Consider the following 22,862-nt stretch of genomic DNA (forward strand, 5'->3'; position numbering starts at 1 on the left):
GCTTGTCAAATGATAGGTTCTCAAATGATATTCGCTGAATTGATGAACCCACAGTTGAGAGCAAGTCTCATCAGGGCACTAGACTTAATCTGGGTTTGTCACCGCTGCACAGTTCATTAGTTCAGGAGACAGCAAGGTGAGGCAGGGTGGCAGACATGACACTCTCACTGGGCCACGTGTTCCAGAGAAAGCATGTCATGCAGGCTTCTAGCCAGGACCTTGGCTCACACCCCAGTACCTCTGTGTGGCTGGCTGTTCCCGCAGTCCCTTCCATTGCAGATGGTGTGTACCTAGCACAGGCTGCAGAGAGCCACTCAACTGGAGGAGGCCCAAACTGCAGGCCCAGCCTACCTTTATCCTGGCCCTACAGCTATTGATCCTCCCTAGTCAGCCTCTTGGAAATGTTTACTCCTAATAGTGACAGTATGTTTCTCTTTTTATTTTTAGGAATAAAATGAACAAATAAATTTGCATTTCTCTTTCTTCTCTGTTCATCCCCTGAGATATTTGCATTCAATTCAAATAGTTGTCATTTATAAAACACACAAATGGTGGAAAACAAGACTCTAAATAGTGGAGTCAGGCTCTGTCTCTTTCTTCATGTTGACCCAGATTACTCTTACACCAACAATCTGAGGAAATGGGGTCCAGAACATCAGGTGGAAACTGCAAGGCTTCCGGCTGCTTTCCCCCCGACCTGCCTGTGATACCTACCCCCCACCCCACCCCCCTGACAGGGAGATAAAAGTCCATCCATTCTTTCACAGAAAACAAGGCCAAAAGATATTTAATCGAAATGAAGGAATGCTGACTTTGCCCAGAATGTTTATTTTAAGACTCTCTTAATGATTATAGGCCATGACCTACAAGTCACTTTTATTCAATCCCAGATCTGAATATAAATAATCCAAAAGCCTTGCACTGATATGGTCTTTAGCATCCAGAGACTTTGGCATGTTTTACAAACGATTTCACTGCATTAGGCTCATCTGTCTACATACCTAAAAGAGGCAACATATGAGCCGAATACATATCCAAACCAATAAGAATGACCATTTCCCAAGAAGGCTTGGTGACTCCTAATTTTGATCCCTTGGATATAAATAAAAACTGACCACTCTTTTCTCAGTGCGTGAGCCCCTCCCCTCCCAACCACACTTTCTCGCTCCTCCAACTCATTCCTTGTATCGTTTACTTCAAAGATAATCGAACATATTTACCCCAAAGCGTTCCTATGGAGGATCCAATCAGAGAGCAGTAGAAAATCAAAATAAAACAAAACAAAAAAATGGGGTTGGGGTAGAGAGAAGAAAGACAGTCAGAACACTTCAGGGAGAAAAGAGAACCTTACAATGATAGGGAATCAGAGCAGCACAGGCCCAGGGGACCCCACCCACAGCCTTGGCACTTAGAGTGTCCACACCTTTGTGAAAGGAAGGGCCAGCACACCATTTGCTCCATTGCCACTGTCCCAGCCTGCAGGGGCGAAGGCCCTCTGCCAGCACAAGGGACAATTCTACATAGACTTCTGGGTATTGTGTGTTATTTCCATGGAGTCTGGTTTAACTGCAGTTTTCTAAGTGCAGGCGTTTACTTTCATTTCCTATGCAGTCTTCAGACAAACTCTGTTTCCAGTGAATTTATAAGAAACCAGGCTGCAGGAACTATATGCCCACTCTGGGCCAGAAATTCTCTCACACACTGGCATAGTTATGCTTATAAAGGGTTTCATCTAAAGAGGGACACGCAACCACTCAGAGAGAGACTCACTGATGTCTCTTAGAAGCTCAGAGGAGCAACACCATTAAACCAACTTGAAATAAGGGAGGGAGGCATTTGTCTGTCAAGATCATGATGTCACACCAAAGTTTGCCTTTTGATAAATTAAATGACCGCCAGTCCATTGTGAGCATACTGTGCAGCTTGAAGGTGAAAAATCATCCCAGTTCTACTGGTGAGGCATTTAAAATAAGTCAGGGCATAAATATCTTCAAGATAGAAATAATGACAACTTCTAAATTTTTTGAATATTTATTTATTCTGGGCCAGACTCTGTGCTAAGCAATTTTAGTGCAAATCTTTATTTAAACCTCCTAACTTTAGCACATAGGAATCACTATCCCCATTTCACAGAAGAGATTCAGAGAGGTTGAGTGCCCGACATCAGCTGGCAGAGCTGGGACATGAACCCAAGCATGTATGATGATCAAAGCTCTTGCTCTTAACCACTAAGGCTCTGCATCAGCAGGTTTTAGTTCAAGGTTCTGTCAAACAGCACAGTGAATTTCTGAGCTGGCAGAGATCCCTGAAATCCACCCAACTGCACAGGAAACTGAGGCCCCAGGAGGAAGTGCCTTGCCTAAGATCATTCACTGAGTGAGTTTAGAAACATAGGTGAACCTGCATCTCATGATTCCCTATCCTGGCCTGCTGCTGAGAAGAAGTGCTCATAATTCAGGTTTTGGTTCTTAGTTGGACATTGTGATGAAGGTTACTTTTTTTCTTTCCTTTCTTAGTTTTTGCCAACGTATGGCAAACCTATGTTCCACTACTGTATGTCACAAGCAAAGACTTCTAATGGTTATTTTACTCAACAAATGATCCCATATTCAAAATTAAATTAATTTTCACTATAAATGCCAAATGAATGATGACTTGGGAATTAGACCCAAGGCCTTATAAACCTTAAATCCTTAATGTGATAACCTCTAAATGTTCAGAGGACAGAAATATCTTCCCCAGCATCTTCTCACATATAAGACAGGGCATATGGTAGGTCAGCCAAACACATCTTTATTCATCCATATACCAAGCATCTGTGGAGTCCTTAATATATGTCAGGCACTGTTCTGCATACTGGATATACAGTTGTGAACAAATGAGGTTGCCAACCTTTTGAAACTTACCTAGTCTAGTAGGGAAGATAGACCTCAAGTAAACAAGCACATAAATAAAAGTATAACTGCAAGCTGCCATAGGAAAAATGAAATCAATTAAAAAATTTACCAAAATAACCACAAAGGTTTCCCTTTCCCCAGGCTACATTTGTCTTAAGGAAGAACTAAGGGATAATCTTTCATATCTCTAAGATGTAAGAATAGGGTGGGAGATCAATATATGGGCAGGTGATCTAGGATCACACACCCCAAGCTTCTGCCTTCTGCTTAGCTCAAGTCCTTATCTCGGAGACCTTTCTATCCTGCAGCATCTGAAAAGGTTCTCAGAGGTCATGCTCATAGACATGCATCTTCTGCGGGAGGGCCCAATATTTCCTGCTCCTCCCACACACGTGGATAAAGGGTATAATTTGCTCTCTTGAATTAATTTCCCCCCAGAATCCTAGTAAAACATCATGGTATAATTCATTGTATTACTACATATACCATATAAGGCATGTTATAATGCAAACTCACCATTGTCCCTTGTTTTGGAAAACAGGGTTCCTTAATGGTACACTCTAATCTTAACAGCTGAACGTGGCTGCCAAACCACTGGGGGGGCTATTTGTCACATCCTAACTCCCACAGGTCTGAGCCAAGGATAGCAATCAGACACAGGCCAAAAGTAAAATAAAAAAAATAAAATTAGTCATTGCTCTATGCATCTTTCATCAGGTCTCTTACTGCAGAGGAGCCATTGAAAAGCTATGAATTGGAATAGCTGCAGAAAAATATGCTTTCATCCTCAGTTTTGTTAACAGGGGCAAGATTTAACTGATTTTAAAATTGCCATTTGAAATGAAAAGAGTACTGAATAACAAAGCCCTGGAGTCAAGAAAAGCCTCAACAATTTAGTCCCATTAGTTAAAATATAATTTACACATGGACTAGGCCAAAGTACTGCTCCCAAATCCATACATACAAGAGTGATTTAAGCCATTATCAAAGCCAACAAGATCGCAAGGAAGACATTTCACCAAACTAAAAGGATGAGCTCTTCAAGTACCTTAATTGAGGCACACTGTTTAGGAAATAATTCACGTGCATTTTACAAATCATTTAAATGTAATTGTTCGATAACACTTTGCTAGTCTCTGATACTAAATTATAATCAGATGTTTTTACACTGCCTCATTAATAAAATTTCTATCAGGTTCAAAAATTGACTCTAATGTTAAAATCTAAGGACAATTCCACATACTAGGATGCACTGGTCTCACTTTAATTGGGACTCAGTTGGGCCACCCATTTTACCATTTATTTTCTATTTATTTGGTAAGTTCCTGGCTGCTCTCCAGCAAAAAAAAAAAAGACAGATTTTTCTTGTTTCATCAGTAAAAGACGAGAATTTTCCAGCTCAATTGTCAAGCTGCCCTCCAGATCTTTCATGTGTAATTACTCATCATTCAATGTAATCCTGCTCTTCACCTCCCAGCCCCCTCTTCTCAAAGGACATGCTCTCAAGTTGATTTCTGCCAGGAACTGATTCTCCTCCCATGAGGGCAGAGCAGGGACATCAGGATCTAAAGAACCCTTCTGTCCTTTAAGTGCCATGGCCTTCTGCCCTACCCCATGAGTGGGGAATAGCTCAGGGATCTGAAGGAATCTCTTGCCTCAGGGAATGGCCAGGCTTGCAGGAGTGAAAGGTAGACGGAGGGGTCATGCTGTGAGGAGCCTCGAGTGTCTCACTAATGTGTCTGGACTATTATTTGGTAGGAAATAATAACTATCATTTATTATACAATTACTAAGTCCTTGGCACTATAGCAGACATTAAATACATTTTACCTTATTTAATGCTTATAGGACCAAAATATTATTTTGAATCCCCATTTACAGATGAAGAAGCAGAGGTTCAAAGTTAAGGCAGTTAATAATAGGGCTGGGATTCAGGCCTAAATGTGCCTGACTCTGAAACCTATGCTCTTATTAGTGATGTTAGAGTGCCTTTCAAATGGGAACCACTGGAGCGTTTTAACCAAAGAAGGAAACAGTAAAAGGACCAAGTACTTCCTGATCTCAAATACTAAGCTATCACACTCCCTGTAATCAGTTTAGGGTCTATGAGGGTTCCTAGGAAAAAAAAAGTTACAGATGAAACAACAAGATGGACAAGTTCAGGGATGACCTTCTCCATCTACCCATAGGTCTTGTCTGTCACCAGGTAGAGACAGAAGGATCTGTAGGTTGAGGAGAGATCTATACCAAGCCACTGCTCTTAGCTTACAGGGGTTAATTGCTTGGAGCTAACTAGAACATGATGTGTAGAACGGCGCTTAACATAATGGAGACAACACTGAACTTCAAATCAGAACACCAAGGTTGCTCAAGAACTGGCTTTGCTATTTACTAGTCAAATGAGTCAGACTAGTCAAACCTCAGGCAATCCACTTCTCAACTGTAAAACAGGACTGTTCGGTGATAAATAAAATAAAGAGTGTGAAAGCACTTTAAAAATTCTAAAGACCCATGGGGAAGTTTCCCCTTTTGCACTGGCAGTGCCTGTCTCTCTAGGATCTGCAGATAAGGATATGTTCATCTGCTTCTGTGAAAATTTTAAATTTACCACTTTGACATTGTCACTGCTTAGCGGCTATCATTTGGGGTTTATTTTTCCTCGTGGTCCATGCCTCAGCATTTCTTGGGGTCACCCTCGAACCCTCAATCCATTGTTATTCTGCCATCTTTCTTTGTCATGTGACCAGAGCACTAGCTCTATGCTAAGTGGTGCATAATCCTTTCCCTCTTGCACATGGACCTCAACGAGCTCCTCACACACACTCCCGAGAGCCTTTTGCAAGCTTTCTCCTTTGCTATACACAGCACCATACTCCAACTGACAGGTGTTTTTGTCCAAACACTGAGAAGCAGCAGGAGAGAGCAGAGCATCTAACTGTCTCCTAGCAGTTTTATTATTCAATCTGGTGAACAGTGGACTTAGTTGTCTCTTTTGTCTTATTCTAAACATACCCAAAGACACCTCATCTGCTGATCTTTCTAAGAAGGCCTTGGAGCTGGTGGAAGTCCACCCAATACACTTGTCCCACTGAAGACTAATTTGAAATGCTAGGCTGTGCCCCTGTGCATGTGGATTAGGAAGGTGGCTGGCATGATCTGTGTTGATGGTCCCCAAGTCCCATTATGAAGTCTTCCGACTCAAGTTACTCTAAAATCTACTTTTAAATCTGGAGGGCACTATGAGGAGTTTCCACTAATCCAGCAGTACTGGGCTCTTCCCATGGTTGTGAAGGCTCACAGGGTGCATTTTATATCTGGGTCTAGTTGGTTGTTGGTTACCGTGTGGATAGGGCAGTGTTCCCTGATTGGATCATTTCATTTTGCTTGGGTCTGTGGCCACGGGCTGAGATCCCATTTACAACCAACCATCTCCCAATTTCATGCTGTTAATTAAAAAAAAAAAAAATACTTGGGTGTTCACACCCATTGCCTCCATAAGATAAAGGTCTCAAAGTGAATATTCTACAGGCAGTTCCTCAGCAGTACCAATGTCACATGCAGCAGACAACACATTTTCCAGCGTTCACTAAAAAATATGCATGCTGAGACTTAATGCCAAGAGTAGGTAGACTGAGGACTTATCTCCTTTCAGACACTCACTCCCTCCATGTGGCTGCCACTCTGTCCCTCCTTACTCCCTCCCAAACTCCATTTTCAAGGCAGCTATGATATAGTAGTAGGCACCTCAAAAGTCCATGGGCATTGATCATCCTTAGTGTCCTTGTCTGGGCACAAAAATCAGATGTAGTCATTCTTGAGGTGACTTTTAAACTGGAGTGTCAGGAAACAACATCCTCCTATCTGCTTACAGTTGGAAATTTCCAATTCCTTTTCAGCTGGCCTCCTAAATCCACAGTTAACGGGCTACTTGACGGCTAAATTTAATTTTAATCCTTCGTTCTCTTCCACAGAACAGGGGCACTGGATGGCCTGTCTGGCTCAGTGGTAAATGGATCTTCTTTGCATGAAGCAGGACTTCGTCCACTTTTTTTGCCTCCAAGATTAATGTGCAGTCACTGCTTCCTTTGGAAGACTCCCCTTTCAGTTTGAAAAGAGGGAAGTTCTGTCAAGAAAGAAGACCCATAGGCAACGCTGGAGGTTTGAGGGGACTGCCTCAGACACAGGCAGGTAGTGAAGAATAGGAGAAAGAAACAGCCAGGTTTAGGGTGAAATGTTTGTCTGTTGTTTCTATGCTGTGCTGAGCGTGAGTGTGTACGAGCATTTTGGTGCTGAATAGCCACCTCTTTCTTACATGTGCACATTCTCACCTTCTAAAATACAAAATCCCACAAGCAAATCCAGAACCAGAGGACCATATTCTCAAACTCCCAGCCTTAAACAATCCTCCCACCTCAGCCTCCCGACTCGTTGGGGTTACAGGCATGAGCCACCATGCCCAGCTCCCAGAGGAACATATTATGTGGCTCCTTAGGATCCTTCCAAATCTAAAATTGTCCATGCCTGTGTATATAACTCTGCTGCTACAGCTACTGCTGAATGCATTCAATGGACCTTATCCATCTCAGTGACTAGGGCAGAGTGTCAAGTGTCAGGAAAGTGACATACTTCAATGAAAAGAATGTAATAAAAGCTAATGTGGGAACTCCAGTTCCTTCTGGCATCAAGAGGCAGATTGACTCATGTTTTTCGTTTCTGGCTAAGGACTGAATAATGAAAGGCCAAGTGCGGCTGTGAGCCAAATCTCCTGAGTGCCAGGGAGTCCTGACCTCACCCCATGCCCTGCTACAACAGCAAATGGCAATGGGAAGCTTTGGCGTCAGCCGCCGGAGAGCCTGTGTAACTGACTGATGCACAGGCCATGGTAAATTCCGAGGTGGGGGAGGAGATGGGAGCAGAATTGCTAGTTATTTTTCTATTAAACCATCTGTGCTGACGAGCAATTATAAGCTGTGAGATGACTACTTAGAATCCAATCCAGGAGAGCTCACCTGCTCATGTGAATTGAGCTAGTCAAGTAACGTGTTGTAGAGCAGTGGAAATGGAGAGGGTGAGAGTCCTGGGTTGGAGTGCAGGTGTCACACACAGAAAGACACACATGCACAGGTGTCCTGGTCCTCTCCTACATTTCTCCAGAGATGCTGTCCCTGCCCACCTGTTTGCCCAAGTCACTTCACTAAACATGAAACACATGAAACATGAGGGTTCTGTGAGGTTCATGAATGTAATCTGTGTAGTGGTTACGTGACCTCCCTACAAGGCAGCTGACTTTGGTTGGGGAGCAGGGTCCCCCAAAGCAGGGGAATGTGCCTCATGTGCAGATCCCCAGAAATGCCAAGGCTGTAACCATCTTTGCCTTCCATGCAGGAGTCTGGGAAGCAGCAGCGATGGCAACAGGGTGTGTGGAAACTAGACAAAGCGGTTTCTGGTCCTTTCACATAAAATCACACAAAAGAATCCCTCTTCTTTGGAAAGAAAAAAAGAGGAAGGTTTCATAGATCCAGCCACTCACCAGACTTTTCTTGAAACCTCAAAGTACAGAAGGCACAGCTCTGGACATTTATAGTCAGCAAACACTCTGTCTCCATGTGGCCCAGAAAGTGGGTGTTGTGAGGGCAGCGGAATAACGAAGCCCTGAACCCAACCTTTGCCAAAACTCTGCCCACCTCCCTGCAGGGACGCTGGGCTTAAGGAAGGAGACCTGAGTGTTCTTATAAATGCCTTATAATGTAAAAGTGAATTGGAAAGAACAGAAAAGTTGCAATGTGGGTAACTTTCCATTTATTTTTTTATCCACTGCTCTGCCCACACTTAAAATAAATCCAAGAAGAAAAATAAATAAATGAAAAAATCCCCTTCCCTTCCTCCTCAAAAGTCAATAAAGTTCCCTAATGGAATTTTCCAGGTTTACATTATAAACGTTCCCTTAACTTGATGTATGTAGCTGTGGAGAACAGTCTTCTCTTCAGCCACTGCATAAACAACATATATGCTTGTAGAAAACATACATGGTGGCAGGCACACGCCTCGGCAGGAGGGCTCAGGGGACACCACAGCTTTGTTTGAGAATTCAGCTAGAGGTCACTCCCCCCACTCGGTGAGGGGCTTTGCTCCTGGGAGTTGGGCCAGGGTCTGAGAAGGCTCTGGCTGGGTGGTGGAAGGAATGCCATGTCAGCCCTGGTTTCTGAGGAGCCACAGAAAGATGCTACCATGGCAACCACCATAGCTCAAGTCTATTAAGCAATAGGCTTCACAGAAGCCTCCTCACTAAGTCATGGTTCAATTTCAAGAAGGACAGAAAGAGACTGGGACAGGAATAAGGTTATTTGAATGGTGGACATTATGGGGCAAATATATGGGATATGATAACGAAAGTTGTAAACACAAGGAGAGAGATACTTGACAAGCCTGCAGACAACCCCACATTTGGCTTTCTGCTGGCCTGAGCCCCTGACCATGAGAAATCTAGGCTCAGTGACTTCTTTCACTCTCTGCCCCAGGCCAGGCCCTCTCTCTGCTGGCAGGTGGGACTCTGGCTAACTCCATCAAAGTGATGGGAGAGCTGAATTCTCTGGTACGATTAATGAGGAAAGGAACAGGGCAGAGTTAGAAAGCATGGGTGCATGAGTGAGAGAAAGCATTACCTGGACCTCCCTCAGCAAATGTGACGAAGGCCAAAGGAGGGGGAGTGGGAACCTGCTCCATGAGCGGAGAAAGGGGAGAGGGAATGGGCATGGCAAGCTTGGGAAGTTGAAGGCAAAAGAGAAAATGGATGGAGAAGGGTGAGCAAGTATCATCTATGTTTCAGAGAAAATGAAGAGAGAGTTCAAGAAGTAACATGACTAAAAGCAAGTGATGGATCATAACTCTCAATCCATCACATAAGTGTGGACCCCAGAACGAGGGGGTTCCTGGGGGCCCCTGCACTGTACCTGGTCTGAGGACCAACAGAGAGGCTTCAGCTCCGGGGCTGTTAAGGCTTCCCCTGCCACCAGCACCAAAGCCACCACCGCCACGTTTCAAAGGGCACAAAGAAAGAACAAGACAGATGACAGCTCTACCGCACATCATCACTGCTCTGGGTCTCAGGAGAGATGTCTGGACTGTGGACAATGGGCAGGCATGCAGGAGCTCCCTCTAAAACACACCTCCTCCCACACTGGCACCAACACACCAGCCTGGTTACCAGGCACACGGGCATAGGCGAGGGGGGTGTGTCTGTATAAAACAACTAGGTCTTGGGCCAGCCTGCACACATCTATCTGTATACATTGCGCATCAATATGTACTTGCTCCTATATTTGGATTTCACGATGTGATAAGAGAATGGAAGGATGAGGAGGGGAATCAACATGTATTGACTGTTCACACTACATCAGGCCCCGTCCTAAGCACTTTACACACATTATTTTATCTGCATTTCAGAGATGAGAACTGAGGTTAGGAGGGTTAATATTTTGCTGTGTGGCTCAAGGACACAAAGCTGGAAAGTAGAGGGGCTGGGATTCAAACAAGAGCCCGTCTGGTTCCACAGCCCAACCTTTCCTGCCACTCTGTCCTGTTATGCCAGTGGGCTCTGTTCTTCCTAAAGATCGGGTGGGTTCTTTCCTATATGCTTCTATCTCTTTGTCCTTTATACTTCAAAGAGAGACACATGATTTTTAGAGATCAAAATAAGAAGAATGATACAGTGAATAATCTATGCAAATGAATTTGTAAAATGAAAAGGGAACTTGACCTTTTAAAAACCTAAGGATAATATTTATCTCTAACAAAAAAGGTGGGTCTCCTTAGGGCAAAGGCAGACTTTAATCCTTCTTTCCAAGAAGACGGAAGAGGAGCTGGAAGTCCCTCTTTTGGAGCCAGAGCTGCCTTTCCTTTCATTGCACCATGAGAATCCAGACAGGGCCCAGATGCTTGAGAAAATACCCCATGCTTCTGTAAAATTTCCTCAAGAACAGTCCAGCCACATGTGACAGAAAGCTTTCTTTTTGTGGGGGACAAAGGTGACTGCACACAATGGAATTAACATGTGCACAAGGGGATAAGGGACACTGGAATTACCTTGATCACCAGCCCATTTTAGAGTCACAAACTATGCTCAATGTGGTTTTCTTTTGAAGGGTCTCTCATGGCTGAGGAAGCAGTGGACACAGTCCAGTTCCAGGGTCTGGGAGATCCTACACTCCTAGCACAGCTGGGAGTGTATCTTGTAACTCTCCTCAAGAGAGAGAGCCCTCCACTATCCCCACCCCCACCAGGCCACTTGAGAAACATCTGGTAATTTTTATCCCACCTGTTTTTCTGCCAGAAAGGATAAGAGACAGCAGCTGACAGTGCTTGAAGAGAAGCTTGGGGGAGAAGCACTGTCAGCTTCCCTGTGTTTCTAAACATTTAGAAGGGTAAACCCTTCCAAGGGTGATCTCTTTCTAAACACTTGGAAGGGCAAACCCTTGGAGGGTAAACCACTCAGAAGGGTAAACGTATGAAGATACTGTGTTCCTTTTGCAGCTGCCATCAATGACAGAAGCTCCTGAAAGCTCTCCTGCCTCACTACACAGTGTAGCTAGCCTTGCTTAGCCTAAAGATGAGGCTTCCACTTGTACTCAGAGAGACTTGAGGGATGGCTCTGAGAATTCTGTTGTGCCTCCTGGAAGAGGCTGAAGCTGCTCAGGGCGAACAAGGTACAGACAGAGCCCTGAGGATGTCATTCATCCTACTGGGACACTCTATACACCGGGTTAGGAAAAAGGCCCTGAAAGCATCCCATTTCCTAGTTAAACCCAGGAGGGCTAGAAGAGCCCTTTCCTTGGCTAGATTCCACAGGAAATGTCAGAATGTGATTGAAAACTGGCTAGAGCTGGATCCATGTGCAGGGGAAAAAAAAAATCCCACAAATATTATGAACATGATTTTGTTGCCTGAATGGTTTAAGACTGTTTTCCTAGGTATGTTATCAAGGAAAGTTTGGAAAGCCTTTCCTTTTGGAGATTAAACATATTATTAGGTTTGTGCAAAAGCATGGTTCTGGCATCCCTGGAAGAGCTCTCGTTTACACCTGCTATGAACAGAAAACCTCACCATGCCTAGGATTCTGTGATCCTCAACTTTGCTCTACCCTCTGCATCTTTCTTTCAAGCTGCTTCCTTGATTGACACACTCAAGAAAGAAAGGGCCCATAAGCTGTTCCTGGGTCCATTGCTGAATGCATGGAAACACTGTCCACACTGTGAGTGCCTGCCCATGCTTACTCATCTCTAGGAAAGGAATTCCTAGGGCCTCTGACTTCTCCCTCCTGACGCTCCCCTACTCCTGCTTCCCCCATTCTGCCACTCAGGTCACGTGAGCTGGAGCTGCAAGGCACTCAGGAGCTCTGCTGGGGGCGACTGGGGAGCAGATTTCCAGCGGGGGCATTCTTTGGCATCACCCTGCATGTTGCATTTCTGGAAAGGGCTTCAAATCAACTGGAGTCTCCAGGAAGAGGGGAAGGAAGGGAATCAAATAAGAAAAGAGTCACTTACGCCAGAGCAAAGGCCACCAGTGCGCCAACGACCACCACAAAGTCCAGGATGTTCCACAAGTCTCGGAAGTAGGACCCATCCTGCAGGATCAAGCCTTGGTCTATCATCTGCAGAAGGATATGAACAGCCACAGTGAGCCAAGAAAGTGTGGGCAACACTTGACCTGAGCTCTGTTCATCATGGCAGTGCCCCCACTGCCACTGTCTCCACAACCAACCCTACGCTAGGACCTGGAGAATGAGAGGTTAGGTCCAGCAGGCTTTCTCCACATAACTGAGTCCTGAGGCCCCCATCTCATAGTCACCCAGGGTTCACTAGACTCCTTGGTTGTCACAGAACCCTGCCACATTCCTCCTTCATTTATGGCTCAGAGCACTGGGCATTGCCACATATGCACAGATGGGTAAAATCCTGGATGGATGAGGCTGGGAACAAGACAGACTATGGAGTGTTGTGGTGGCTGGGACTAGATGAAGCCCAGGAAGACTCATCTCTACCTAGCCCTTTGCCTTGGCACACACCCAGGCTCAGCCAAGACAAGCACTGGGGAGGGGAGTGCAGGCCCCAACCCTGTCTGCATATCTGTTGCCTGCCTCCTACTTGGGCCATGTCCACAGGCCTGCACCAGTACAAACACATCCACGCAGCCATGTCTTGCTGAGACAGATTTCTTCAGGATTCTGAGGCCAGATAAGGGGCGGCAGAAGCTCTACTGAGGGCTGCCATTGGCTGGTAGGTGGTAACACTGAGGAAGGGCTCTAGCCTAAGGAGCAGACAGGTGACCCATCTAAACCCAAGAGCCCAGGTTTTCTCTAGAAGTTTTTACCTTTATAACCATCTCAAAGGTGAACACGCCCGTGAACACATAGTCAAAATACCTCAGGACCTGAAAGACACATATGGTGGAAGGAAATGACCATGTGTGGCCAACAGGCTACTACATGAGCTCCCACCTGCCAGGACACATGCATTCGTGCACGCCCACCCTGGCCCTCACCCACTGCACCCTCAGAACAAAGGCTTGGAATTAGAGCCACTAGCTGGACTGAGAGAGAAATGCCAGAAGGAGGGGCATGGGCCCTGCTGGAGCCATGTGACCCAGTGGCCACTCCTTGGCTGCTCCCTCTCATTGGCCAGAACTTAGCATTTTGGGTCTGAATTGCCCACATACCTGTCCCTTAGTTCAGGCTCGGGACCTGAAATCCTTGTCAGCTCCTGTCCTCCTCGCGTCCCTCAAGTCTCCTGACACATACCCGTGGGACCCCAGGAGAGGCCTTGGCCCCCTGTGGTGGAGCTGCAGCTGCCAGCTTCACACACACCATCCATGACCCTATATTAGACCCACATCCAAGCCCATGGGTGGCTGCAGAGCCCTGCAGAGCCCTGGCCGGTTTGGGGCAGAGCCTTGTAGTATGTTGGGCTAAGAAGGGGCTTGTCTGGGAATGGTTCATACTTCGCCCTGAGGAACAGGAGTGGGCAATTTCCAACCCTTGCTCATTCCCCAGAAACCTTGCTACCATCTCGGTTCACCTCCAGTGCTGGGATGGGGTGAGCACCAGAGCACTACAGAGGCTGGCACATGGCCCCTGTGTACCCACTTTGTTGCGCTCCGAGTTGGTCAGGACGGGGTCCTCTGCCGCCAGGGCGATGCTGCTGGCTGCAATCACCAGGAGGATGCACATCTCAAAGTAGCGCAGGTTCACGATGTAGTGGCAGGCCCTCCGGATCCTGCGGGCAGTGGGCATGGCTGAGCTGGCCCACTCCCCACCACGCCCATGCCCTTACTCCTCACTCCCGCATACACATATTGGCCCCTTCCAGACAGCCAGGCCCTTGCCAAAGGAAGCCGCCAGGGAGAGCAATTTAATTTCTCAGCCACCACCCTTGATTTAAAGCCCCAGTGGAGGAAGGTAATCAGATTGGTTAGAGGCTGCAGCACGCAAGCCAAGATACATTATCCACAGACACGTCTGAGCCATGGGGAGCAGCCAGCATCAGCCTACCAACTCAGGGCAGCTGCATAGCACCCTCTGCTGTATCTTGATGTCTACTCTCCCACTGTAAGGAAACTGGGACATCCCAAGGAAATTGCAAAGAACCAAAAAACATAAAAAGAGATATTGATTCTAAAATTCCTGACGAAAGCAGTAATGAGTTTTCATAAGCCCCAGGTTATTCTGGTTAAAGTAACTGTATTCTATATTCTGCATTCTAGCCATGGATGGCTCACATGCCTTAACTCAGGTTGCTCCCTTCCCAGAGCCCTGCTGGAACGCTCTTCCCAAATTCCATCTTTCCTGAATCTAACCTTCCAGACTCCGCTCTGTCACCCCCACTTCATGTCCCTGCCTCTGCTCTGAGTAGCATGCTCAGAGCAGACCATTTCAAAACTCCACATGTAGAGCAGTGTGACCAAAACTCTCAACTCCAACAGGTGATCTGGTCATTCTAGGCTCCACATTCTTGGCTCTATCCACTTCTGGAATATTTGGTGGCAAAATCTCAAGTAGATTTCCTTCCTCCCTCCACACTACCTACTGACCAAAGACTGGTAAAGAGTTCCTTTCCAATGACATTTCTCATGCTCTCCTGTCGATGTTACTTTTTCAGCTATGGGCACAGAGTTCAGAGGCTGACTAACTTACCAACCCACCTCACTTAGGGGGCACCTCAGATGCTCAATGTCTGGCCATGCTCCACCAGGAAGGCTTAAGAAGATGGCTGGGCCCCCATCCTTCCTCTCCCCTTCACCCTGCCCTGCCTCACACCTGGCCGTTTACCCTAGCACTAAAGAGGGAGCAACGCGAGGGTGGCTTACGGGTTGGTGGTGCTGAAGATGAACATTGAGCTGTGGGGCACCATGGCTTTGCCTGTCTCACGCTTCTCCTTCTTCTGCTTCTTCTTCTCCACCTCCTCCTCATCCTCTCTGATCTCTGCCTCCTTCAAGGGACTGGCTTCCCCATCCGTCTTGTTGCTAACTGCAAGAGGAACACGTTGAAATCTTCAGAAACCATGAGGCATGTGAAAATGGCACCATTTGTGTTTAGTTGGGGATGAAAGGAGAGGAGGAGAAAGGGCTCCAGGGATGTCCCTAACAAGGTGCCCTGCAGGCACTGGGGGTATTTACTACCTGACACTGAGTTAAACTCCTCTTCTCTTCTTATTTTTACCCTCCCCAAATGTTATGAGAAATAACCTTTTATGTCATATAAATGACCATGATCATGTTTCCACTTTTAAGGTTGAACTTTTACAGTCTGATAAACAACATGATGTTTCTGTTATAAAATTCACAAGGTTTAGATTTTATATCTAAACTCTGGATTCTTTGTACATGCTCACTTACTGAATTTTCCCACTGAGGGGTATACCCTCAGTGGCATGTATTATTACTCCCATGATACAGATGGGAAAACTAAAGTTCTGGCAATTTAAGTACCATTCCTAAGGTCATACAGCTGGTATGGGTTCCCAGTTCAAAATCCTATAGCCTTTCATTGAATCACCCTGCAATGGAAGATTTCAAGAAATCATGACTCTGTTTGCAGCAGGCTTTCTGGCTGTGCTTTTTTTGGCCATGATTAATGTAGAAATGAGAATGCAATATTCATGTGAGTATAGGTCCATGACTGCATCCAAGGATTGGGAGGACGAAGGAGCCAGAGGTCGAGGGGAGCTCTCAGCTGCTGCTCTGTTTCCATACTCAAGACATGGTGTAGGTTAAACTGGCAGGAGGCTGAAGCTGTCACAGTGGGGAAAGGGCCCCAGTCACCCTCGCCCACTGCTCCCTGCTCATTGAATGACTCCACCCTGGAACCCTGTGTCAGCAGTGGACCTCGGTGGTCCTGGCCCATGCCCAGGCCTCCTAAAGAGTAAGTCATAAGAAGTATCCAAAAGCCTTCCTATCACATGCTTTTACCTATGACCAAGACCAAAGACTAGCTCTGGAATTACAACAGAGGGAGAGTAAAGCTTTATGTTCTTTCTCATAAAAGAAGGCCCAAAACACTTCTTATGTATTAAAGCAAACAAACACCAAAAGAGCTGTGGGTCTGGGATCCCGAGACATGCCCAAGTCAACTGAAGCATGCACTGGACATGGGAGATTGCACTTTCTGAAGTAGCAGTGGCACGTTGACTATAGAGAAGATGCGGAAATGGAGAGGGAGCCATGGAAGAAAGAAAAACAGGGAGGGGAAAGATTGTCATGTGAAAGAGTAAATACAGAAAAAGTAGAGGAAAACAGCAAGGCTGGAACCCTGTGGTCACAATTCAGTGATTGCGGGGCAGCAGGTGGGATTAATGCACGGAGATCATGAGGCCAGAGCAGGGATGGGGTATGGGGTCAGGGCAAGGATAGGGTGTGGAATTCATAATGCAGGGATGAGGTGTGGGGTCAGGGCAGGGATGGGGTATGGGGTCAGGGCAAGGATAGGGTGTGGAATTCATAATGCAGGGATGAGGTGTGGGGTCAGGGCAGGGATGGGGTGTGGGGTCAGAGCAAGGATAGGGTGTGGAATTCATAATGCAGGGATGAGGTGTGGGGTCAGGGCAGGGATGGGGTATGGGGTCAGGGCAAGGATAGGGTGTGGAATTCATAATGCAGGGATGAGGTGTGGGGTCAGGGCAGGGATGGGGTGTGGGGTCAGAGCAAGGATAGGGTGTGGAATTCATAATGCAGGGATGAGGTGTGGGGTCAGGGCAGGGATGAGGTGTGGGGTCAGAGCAAGGATAGGGTGTGGAATTCATAATGCAGGGATGAGGTGTGGGGTCAGGGCAGGGATGGGGTATGGGGTCAGGGCAAGGATAGGGTGTGGAATTCATAATGCAGGGATGAGGTGTGGGGTCAGGGCAGGGATGGGGTGTGGGGTCAGAGCAAGGATAGGGTGTGGAATTCATAATGCAGGGATGAGGTGTGGGGTCAGGGCAGGGATGAGGTGTGGGGTCAGAGCAAGGATAGGGTGTGGAATTCATAATGCAGGGATGAGGTGTGGGGTCAGGGCAGGGATGGGGTGTGGGGTCAGAGCAAGGATAGGGTGTGGAATTCATAATGCAGGGATGAGGTGTGGGGTCAGGGCAGGGATGGGGTATGGGGTCAGGGCAAGGATAAGGTGTAGGATGAATACAGGGATGGGATGTAGGGTCAGGGCAGGGGTGGGGAAGTGCTTTTTTTTTGGCTGTGTTTCCCTTTAGGACACCATTGATTAACATTTGTTGCCTAAGGGAACTGTGATGGGGAGAACTTGTGGCTAAAAGCTCCTAGGAGAAAAAGAGTTGATAAGAGCAATAGAATCATATAAAATGTTAGTACAGGGAAAGGCCTCAGAGATCATCTAGTACAATGCTCTCACTTTACATATGACAAACTGAGGCCTCAAGAGATGCAGAGATTTTTCCAAGATCACTCAGTGAGCAGAGCCATGGTCCACTCCATCAGAGGCTCCCTAACTTGCCGGGGCAGCAGAGCACCTGGGAGACCCCAGACAACACCATCAAATATTCATACACCAAAGCAAACAGCTGAATATCTAACTGGGCACAAAGTCACAAGTGATCACTCTGAAGACTTCAGGGTGGTCACAGGAACAAGCCTGGGGAAATTTTATGGGAAAAATTTAAGATGAAGAGAACGCTAGCTTATTTTTGTTCTGCACACTGGGAGAAAACTGCCACTCATTTTTACTTCTTGAAGGATGATTTACTCCTCCTGGTGGTGCTTTCCATGTGGCTTTATTGTCATGGCCCCAGCCCCAGATGGGATAGGAGTTGGGGGTGGAGGGGAACAGGGACTGTGCTCTCACTGTGCACCACGGTTGAGTCCACCAAGGGGTCCACGTCGGGGATGGCGACGGTGACGCTGGTGCTCTCAGTGGTGGCCTTGTCCGTGTTGGCCGTGATGCAGGAGAGGTCGGGCTCGCTCTGGCTGATGACCCGGCCCATGTCTAGCTGCACATTCCCCAGCAGGGCCTGCTCACTGCTGCCTTCTGGCTCCTGCTCCGTCAGCACCACGTGCTTCCCCACTTCCAACTCAGGATGGGGCAGGACTAGGGGGGTGTCAGCCTCATCAAGGCCTCCTGCCAGCCCGGAGCCTCTGGACACCATCAGACTGTTGGTCCTGTGAAGAGAGAGGAAGAGAGAGCTGGTGCTCAGACGCTGTCCCCAAATGGCAGGTGTGCCTGGCACAAGGGGAAGGCGGGGAAGCTCAGGCAGCCTGGAAGGTACAAGGCCACCACTGCCTTCCACCCCACCCAGACAGGCAGAGAGGTGCTAAGACCCACAAGCCATGGCCACTGCCTTATTCCCATCCTTCTATCCACGACCCACTTCCAACAGGCCCTCGTTTTTGGGGGGACAGAGCCCGCTGCCTGTTATATTTATTCATACCTCACAAAGTGTGTGTCAGCATCATTTCCATTTTATAATAGGAGAAGAAACTGGAGCTCAGAAAGGCTTATATTGAGGAACACCTAACAGCAGTCTGTGTGCCATCCATCTGGGAGCCCTGTGACTCACTCACCTCCTTAAATCCTGGGCTCTCTCTTCTTGGATCGTTGGCTCCTTGGCACCATGGTTGCCCCTGAGCTCATGGTCCTTCTCCCCTTCAGTGGGCATGGCTTCATCCAGACTGCGTTCCTGGCTGGCAGACCTGCTCCGGGAGGCTGAAGAGGACTCCTTGCCTTCTGTCCTGACGCGGCGATGCCGGCTGCGCCGTTGGCTCTGCCTGTGCCTGGCCCGGTCCTCAAAGGTCACCACAGCCTCTCCTCCCCCTGCCTCCTGCTGAGTCGGGTCACAGTTTCCATGACAGGGCCTGGCCAGCCACGGTGGCTCCCGCTGGCCCAGGGACAAAGGGGTCCTCTGGTTGTCCAGGGCACTGGATCGGTCCCCTCCATCCCCCTTGAGGGACCCCCCACGGCTGATGCGCTCCTCCTCGAACTTCTCCAGGGCCAGGCCCAGGGCCAGGCCCTCAATGGCCCTGGGTCGCCGATAAAGGCTGGGGTGGGCATTGAGCGGGTTGAGGGAGCTGAGCGGGTTGAGGGGGTTGAGCGGGTTCATGGTCGGTGCCTCCTCTCTGTTGAGGGCCTCCTGGCTGGACATCTGCATGTGCTTCCTCAGCTGGCTGGTACGCTGCTCCCACACGGACATGTGGTGCCGGCGCCTCCGCTCCCTCCTGCCAAGGGGAAAGGGCAGGGCCGCAGTCAGAGCCCGGAAGCTGCAGGCAGGGAGGGTGGCCACAGGGGCCATGTGAGAGGGCAGGACACATGGTGGGGGCAAATGGGAGTGCCCAGGACCTGCAGACAGGAAGCACAGAAAGATGCGAGGAGCAGGCGGGCCACACGTGAGGAGCTCATCGGGCAGGTGCCTCCCAGCCCAGGTACTTTCCGCTCCAATCCCTGCTTTGTAGTAGCTGAGGGCTGGGTAGGCATCAACCCTGGGAGGAGTTCCAAGTCCCCAGGGCCTGCTGGGGCAGCCGTCCACAGGCTTACCACGTCTTCACTCCCCTGCTCTCCTTGCTTTCGGGGCATCTGCTTGTACACACTCAATGGCCCTTGATTCAAGGTCAAAGGTCTTTCCTCCTCCTCTCCCCCTCATCTCCCTTCCCTCTCAGGTTACAGCCCGGGATAATGAGGGCTGAAATGGTCAGATACCATTGAAGGGTAAGAAGAGTGCCAGGCAGACTTATTACAAAAAGTCTTGATATCACCCTCAAAAGTAAGAGTGCTAGGAGTCTCTTCCACAATAGCTAATAAAAGCCAGAGAAGGCTAAGTGCAGAGACCACCAGCAGCTCATACTCAAAACTGCGATCGAGCATTTCAGCCCAGGGGCCTAGAGGAGCATTCATGGGGCAGCAGGAAATCATGAACATGACAAGTGCGGGAGAGCACATGGGAGAGGGCTCGCTGGGCGGAGGGGGAGTTACCTCCTCCCTGCGCCTGTGCCTGTGGGCGCACACCTACAAACTGTGAAGGGGACACGCGCATGTACCCACACGCATCCTCGCTGAGGCCCACACATAGCTGTACACAACTACCTACGTGAGAGGTATAACCACCAACACTAACACAACATATACCCACTCACAGGCCAGACTGAAGAGCGAAAAACACACAGTTCACAAAGGTAGACACACGCTGATATAAGCAAATGTTGAGAGGTGCAGAGGGCATATCCACAGATCATGTGAACGGAACACACACACACACACCAAGCCACACACTGACATGCACACCCAGTGCCACTTTGTCTATGGCAAGGACAATGACACATTGTCCCACGCCCACACGTAACCACTCACAAACACGCAAACTGGTACACACATACAGGTGGCTGCTGCGTGGCTCCCACATCGACATGTGGTGTCTTCTCCTTCTGTCTCTTCTGGGGAAGAAAAACGGACAGGTTCAGTTCACCCCAACCTCTAGGAACCTCAAGCCCCACAGCCACCAGCAGATTTCCAGAGGGAGACAGGGAGTCCTCTGTGTGGCCATCAGGTCTCCACGTGCCTGCTTGCCTTCTGTAGACTCCCCACATTCGATTCTCCAATGGAGTGACTTTCGATTCCTTGCTATGTGCAAATACATGGATCTAGTTTTTGAAGCACACATGCAGAGGCACACAGGTTATGCCATTTCACATGATCCACAGCTCCAGATGCTCAAACACCATGCCTCATAGGCACGCAAACTTCCACCTACACATCCTTCAGATTCCTATTTTGGAAATCCTGTAGATGTTGCTGAGTAGTTTTCTTCCCCTCCCCCGAGTCATTTCTAGGGCTAGCATAGCACATTCATTGGGTGTGGCTCCCCAGCTCATGACTCCCATAGCAGACCCTGACCCAGCTTCACAAAACATGCAGGGGAGCAAGTGCTCTGCCATGCACGATGTCAAGGCTACGAAGTGGTCCATGGTCAGAGGCAGCACCATCTTTCCGTAGGCCACCATCCATGTACTCCAGGATGTGAGCAGTGACCTCTGCCTTTGAGCAACGCAGAGGCCCTGGCCATAGACCCTGTTCTATGTTCAGCTGGGCAGAGCAGAGTATTGACCTTCTTAGCTTTGTACAGAGAAAACTCTCTTCCATATGCATGTTGTGTCCTTACAAACACAAGGTTAGAATGGCAACGTATGAACTGTGCCCGCAAAAACAGACAGGATGCCTGGTAAATAAGCTGTCAGCACAGGTTCAGTGCTCAGCTAGAGGACAACACATCTGGGCTATCCTTGCAGTGAGCCTGCCCCAGTTACTGGCCTGATGAACTCAGTCCAGCCCAGTGGGCCCTGCTTGGACCTGGGATGTTGGCAAATGCTGTTCCTTTCCCGATAAAGCTGATGCCCACCCACGGAGAACATGCTAGGCAAATTAATCCCCCTCAACTGCCATCTTTCACATGTCTGCAGAAGAGCCCCACACAAGGGTGGGACTGAGGGAGCAGAGGCAGTTGGTCTGAGGCCCACTCTGGGTGTCTGGAAGATGCACAGTGCACATGTGTGTGGCCACCCAGGAGCACCCACTGATGCAGACATCATTGTGGAGAAGCCTGTGAGCTCCTCAACTGAATACAACCCTCAGCATCAGTGACCTGCAAAGCAACAAGGCACAGGTGGGGGCGGGAGAGCCAAGAAGCATGGGTAGATACAGAAGTAGAAGCGTACGCTTTAGACAGGCAGCATGCACACCTGCTAGGAAAAGCACATCACACCATCTATTTGCAAATTCTCAAATATTCAAATACCAGCTATCCAGAAGCATGTGTGTAAGAGTGTACATACGTGGAAGGATTCTTTCACACACACAAGCATGAGCATTCTCTCTACTCACATATGCACAGATTCAAACTTACATTCATACCTAAAATCATACAGAGAAGCATCCACATGTCTCCAACTCATATGAATGAGACCTTGTGTACGCCTCACAATAGCCCTTGTGGGATAGGAAGGGCAGGTGGCATTCTTCTCATTTCAAAGATGAGGAAATAGAGGTTCTGAGATCGGAGTGGTTTTCTCTCTGAGGTCACAGGGTATATTAGTGAGACAAATATAACTAGCACTCAGGCACTTTGCTTTTTAACAGTGCTTCTTCTGTGTTTCTTCATGGATAGCCATGTTTGCACTTAAAGTGTAGTCGGAAATCAGCAGTTTCGCCTTAACACCCAAGCAGGGCATGAACACCTGAGCAAGGCATATACAACTGAGCAGAGCACACACACCTAAGCAATGTACGCACACTGGTGCAGGGCACACACACCTGTGCAGAGCACACACACCTTAGCAGGGCACATACACCTAAGCAGTGTACACACATCTGTGCAGGGCACACACAGCTGAGCAGGGCACACACACCCGAGCAAAATGCACACACACCTGAGCAGTGTACACACACCTGAGCAGGGCACACACACCTGAGCAATGTTCACACATCTG

General features: G+C 48.1%; 1 protein-coding gene across 12 annotated transcripts in view; it reads right to left on the bottom strand.

The window, feature by feature from the left end:
* Positions 1–22,862, bottom strand: part of CACNA1E (calcium voltage-gated channel subunit alpha1 E) — a 492,838-nt gene that overhangs the window by 50,650 nt on the left and 419,326 nt on the right. For 5 of the 12 annotated variants that reach the window (XM_063795038.1, XM_063794987.1, XM_063794998.1 and 2 more), the window contains exons 21-28: positions 20,757–20,813; positions 18,954–19,604; positions 18,238–18,551; positions 15,255–15,414; positions 14,035–14,164; positions 13,263–13,322; positions 12,437–12,543; positions 1,221–1,232 (exon numbers count right to left, since the gene is read on the bottom strand). In XM_063795038.1, the coding sequence (XP_063651108.1) occupies positions 1,221–1,232; positions 12,437–12,543; positions 13,263–13,322; positions 14,035–14,164; positions 15,255–15,414; positions 18,238–18,551; positions 18,954–19,604; positions 20,757–20,813 (1,491 nt within the window). The remainder of the gene's footprint in view (positions 1–1,220; positions 1,233–12,436; positions 12,544–13,262; positions 13,323–14,034; positions 14,165–15,254; positions 15,415–18,237; positions 18,552–18,953; positions 19,605–20,756; positions 20,814–22,862) is intronic. The other 7 variants (XM_063795047.1, XM_063795015.1, XM_063795051.1 and 4 more) reach the window with 3 other exon arrangements.

This window comes from Pan troglodytes, chromosome 1 (genome assembly GCF_028858775.2).
Source record: "Pan troglodytes isolate AG18354 chromosome 1, NHGRI_mPanTro3-v2.0_pri, whole genome shotgun sequence".
NCBI lineage: Eukaryota > Metazoa > Chordata > Mammalia > Primates > Hominidae > Pan > Pan troglodytes.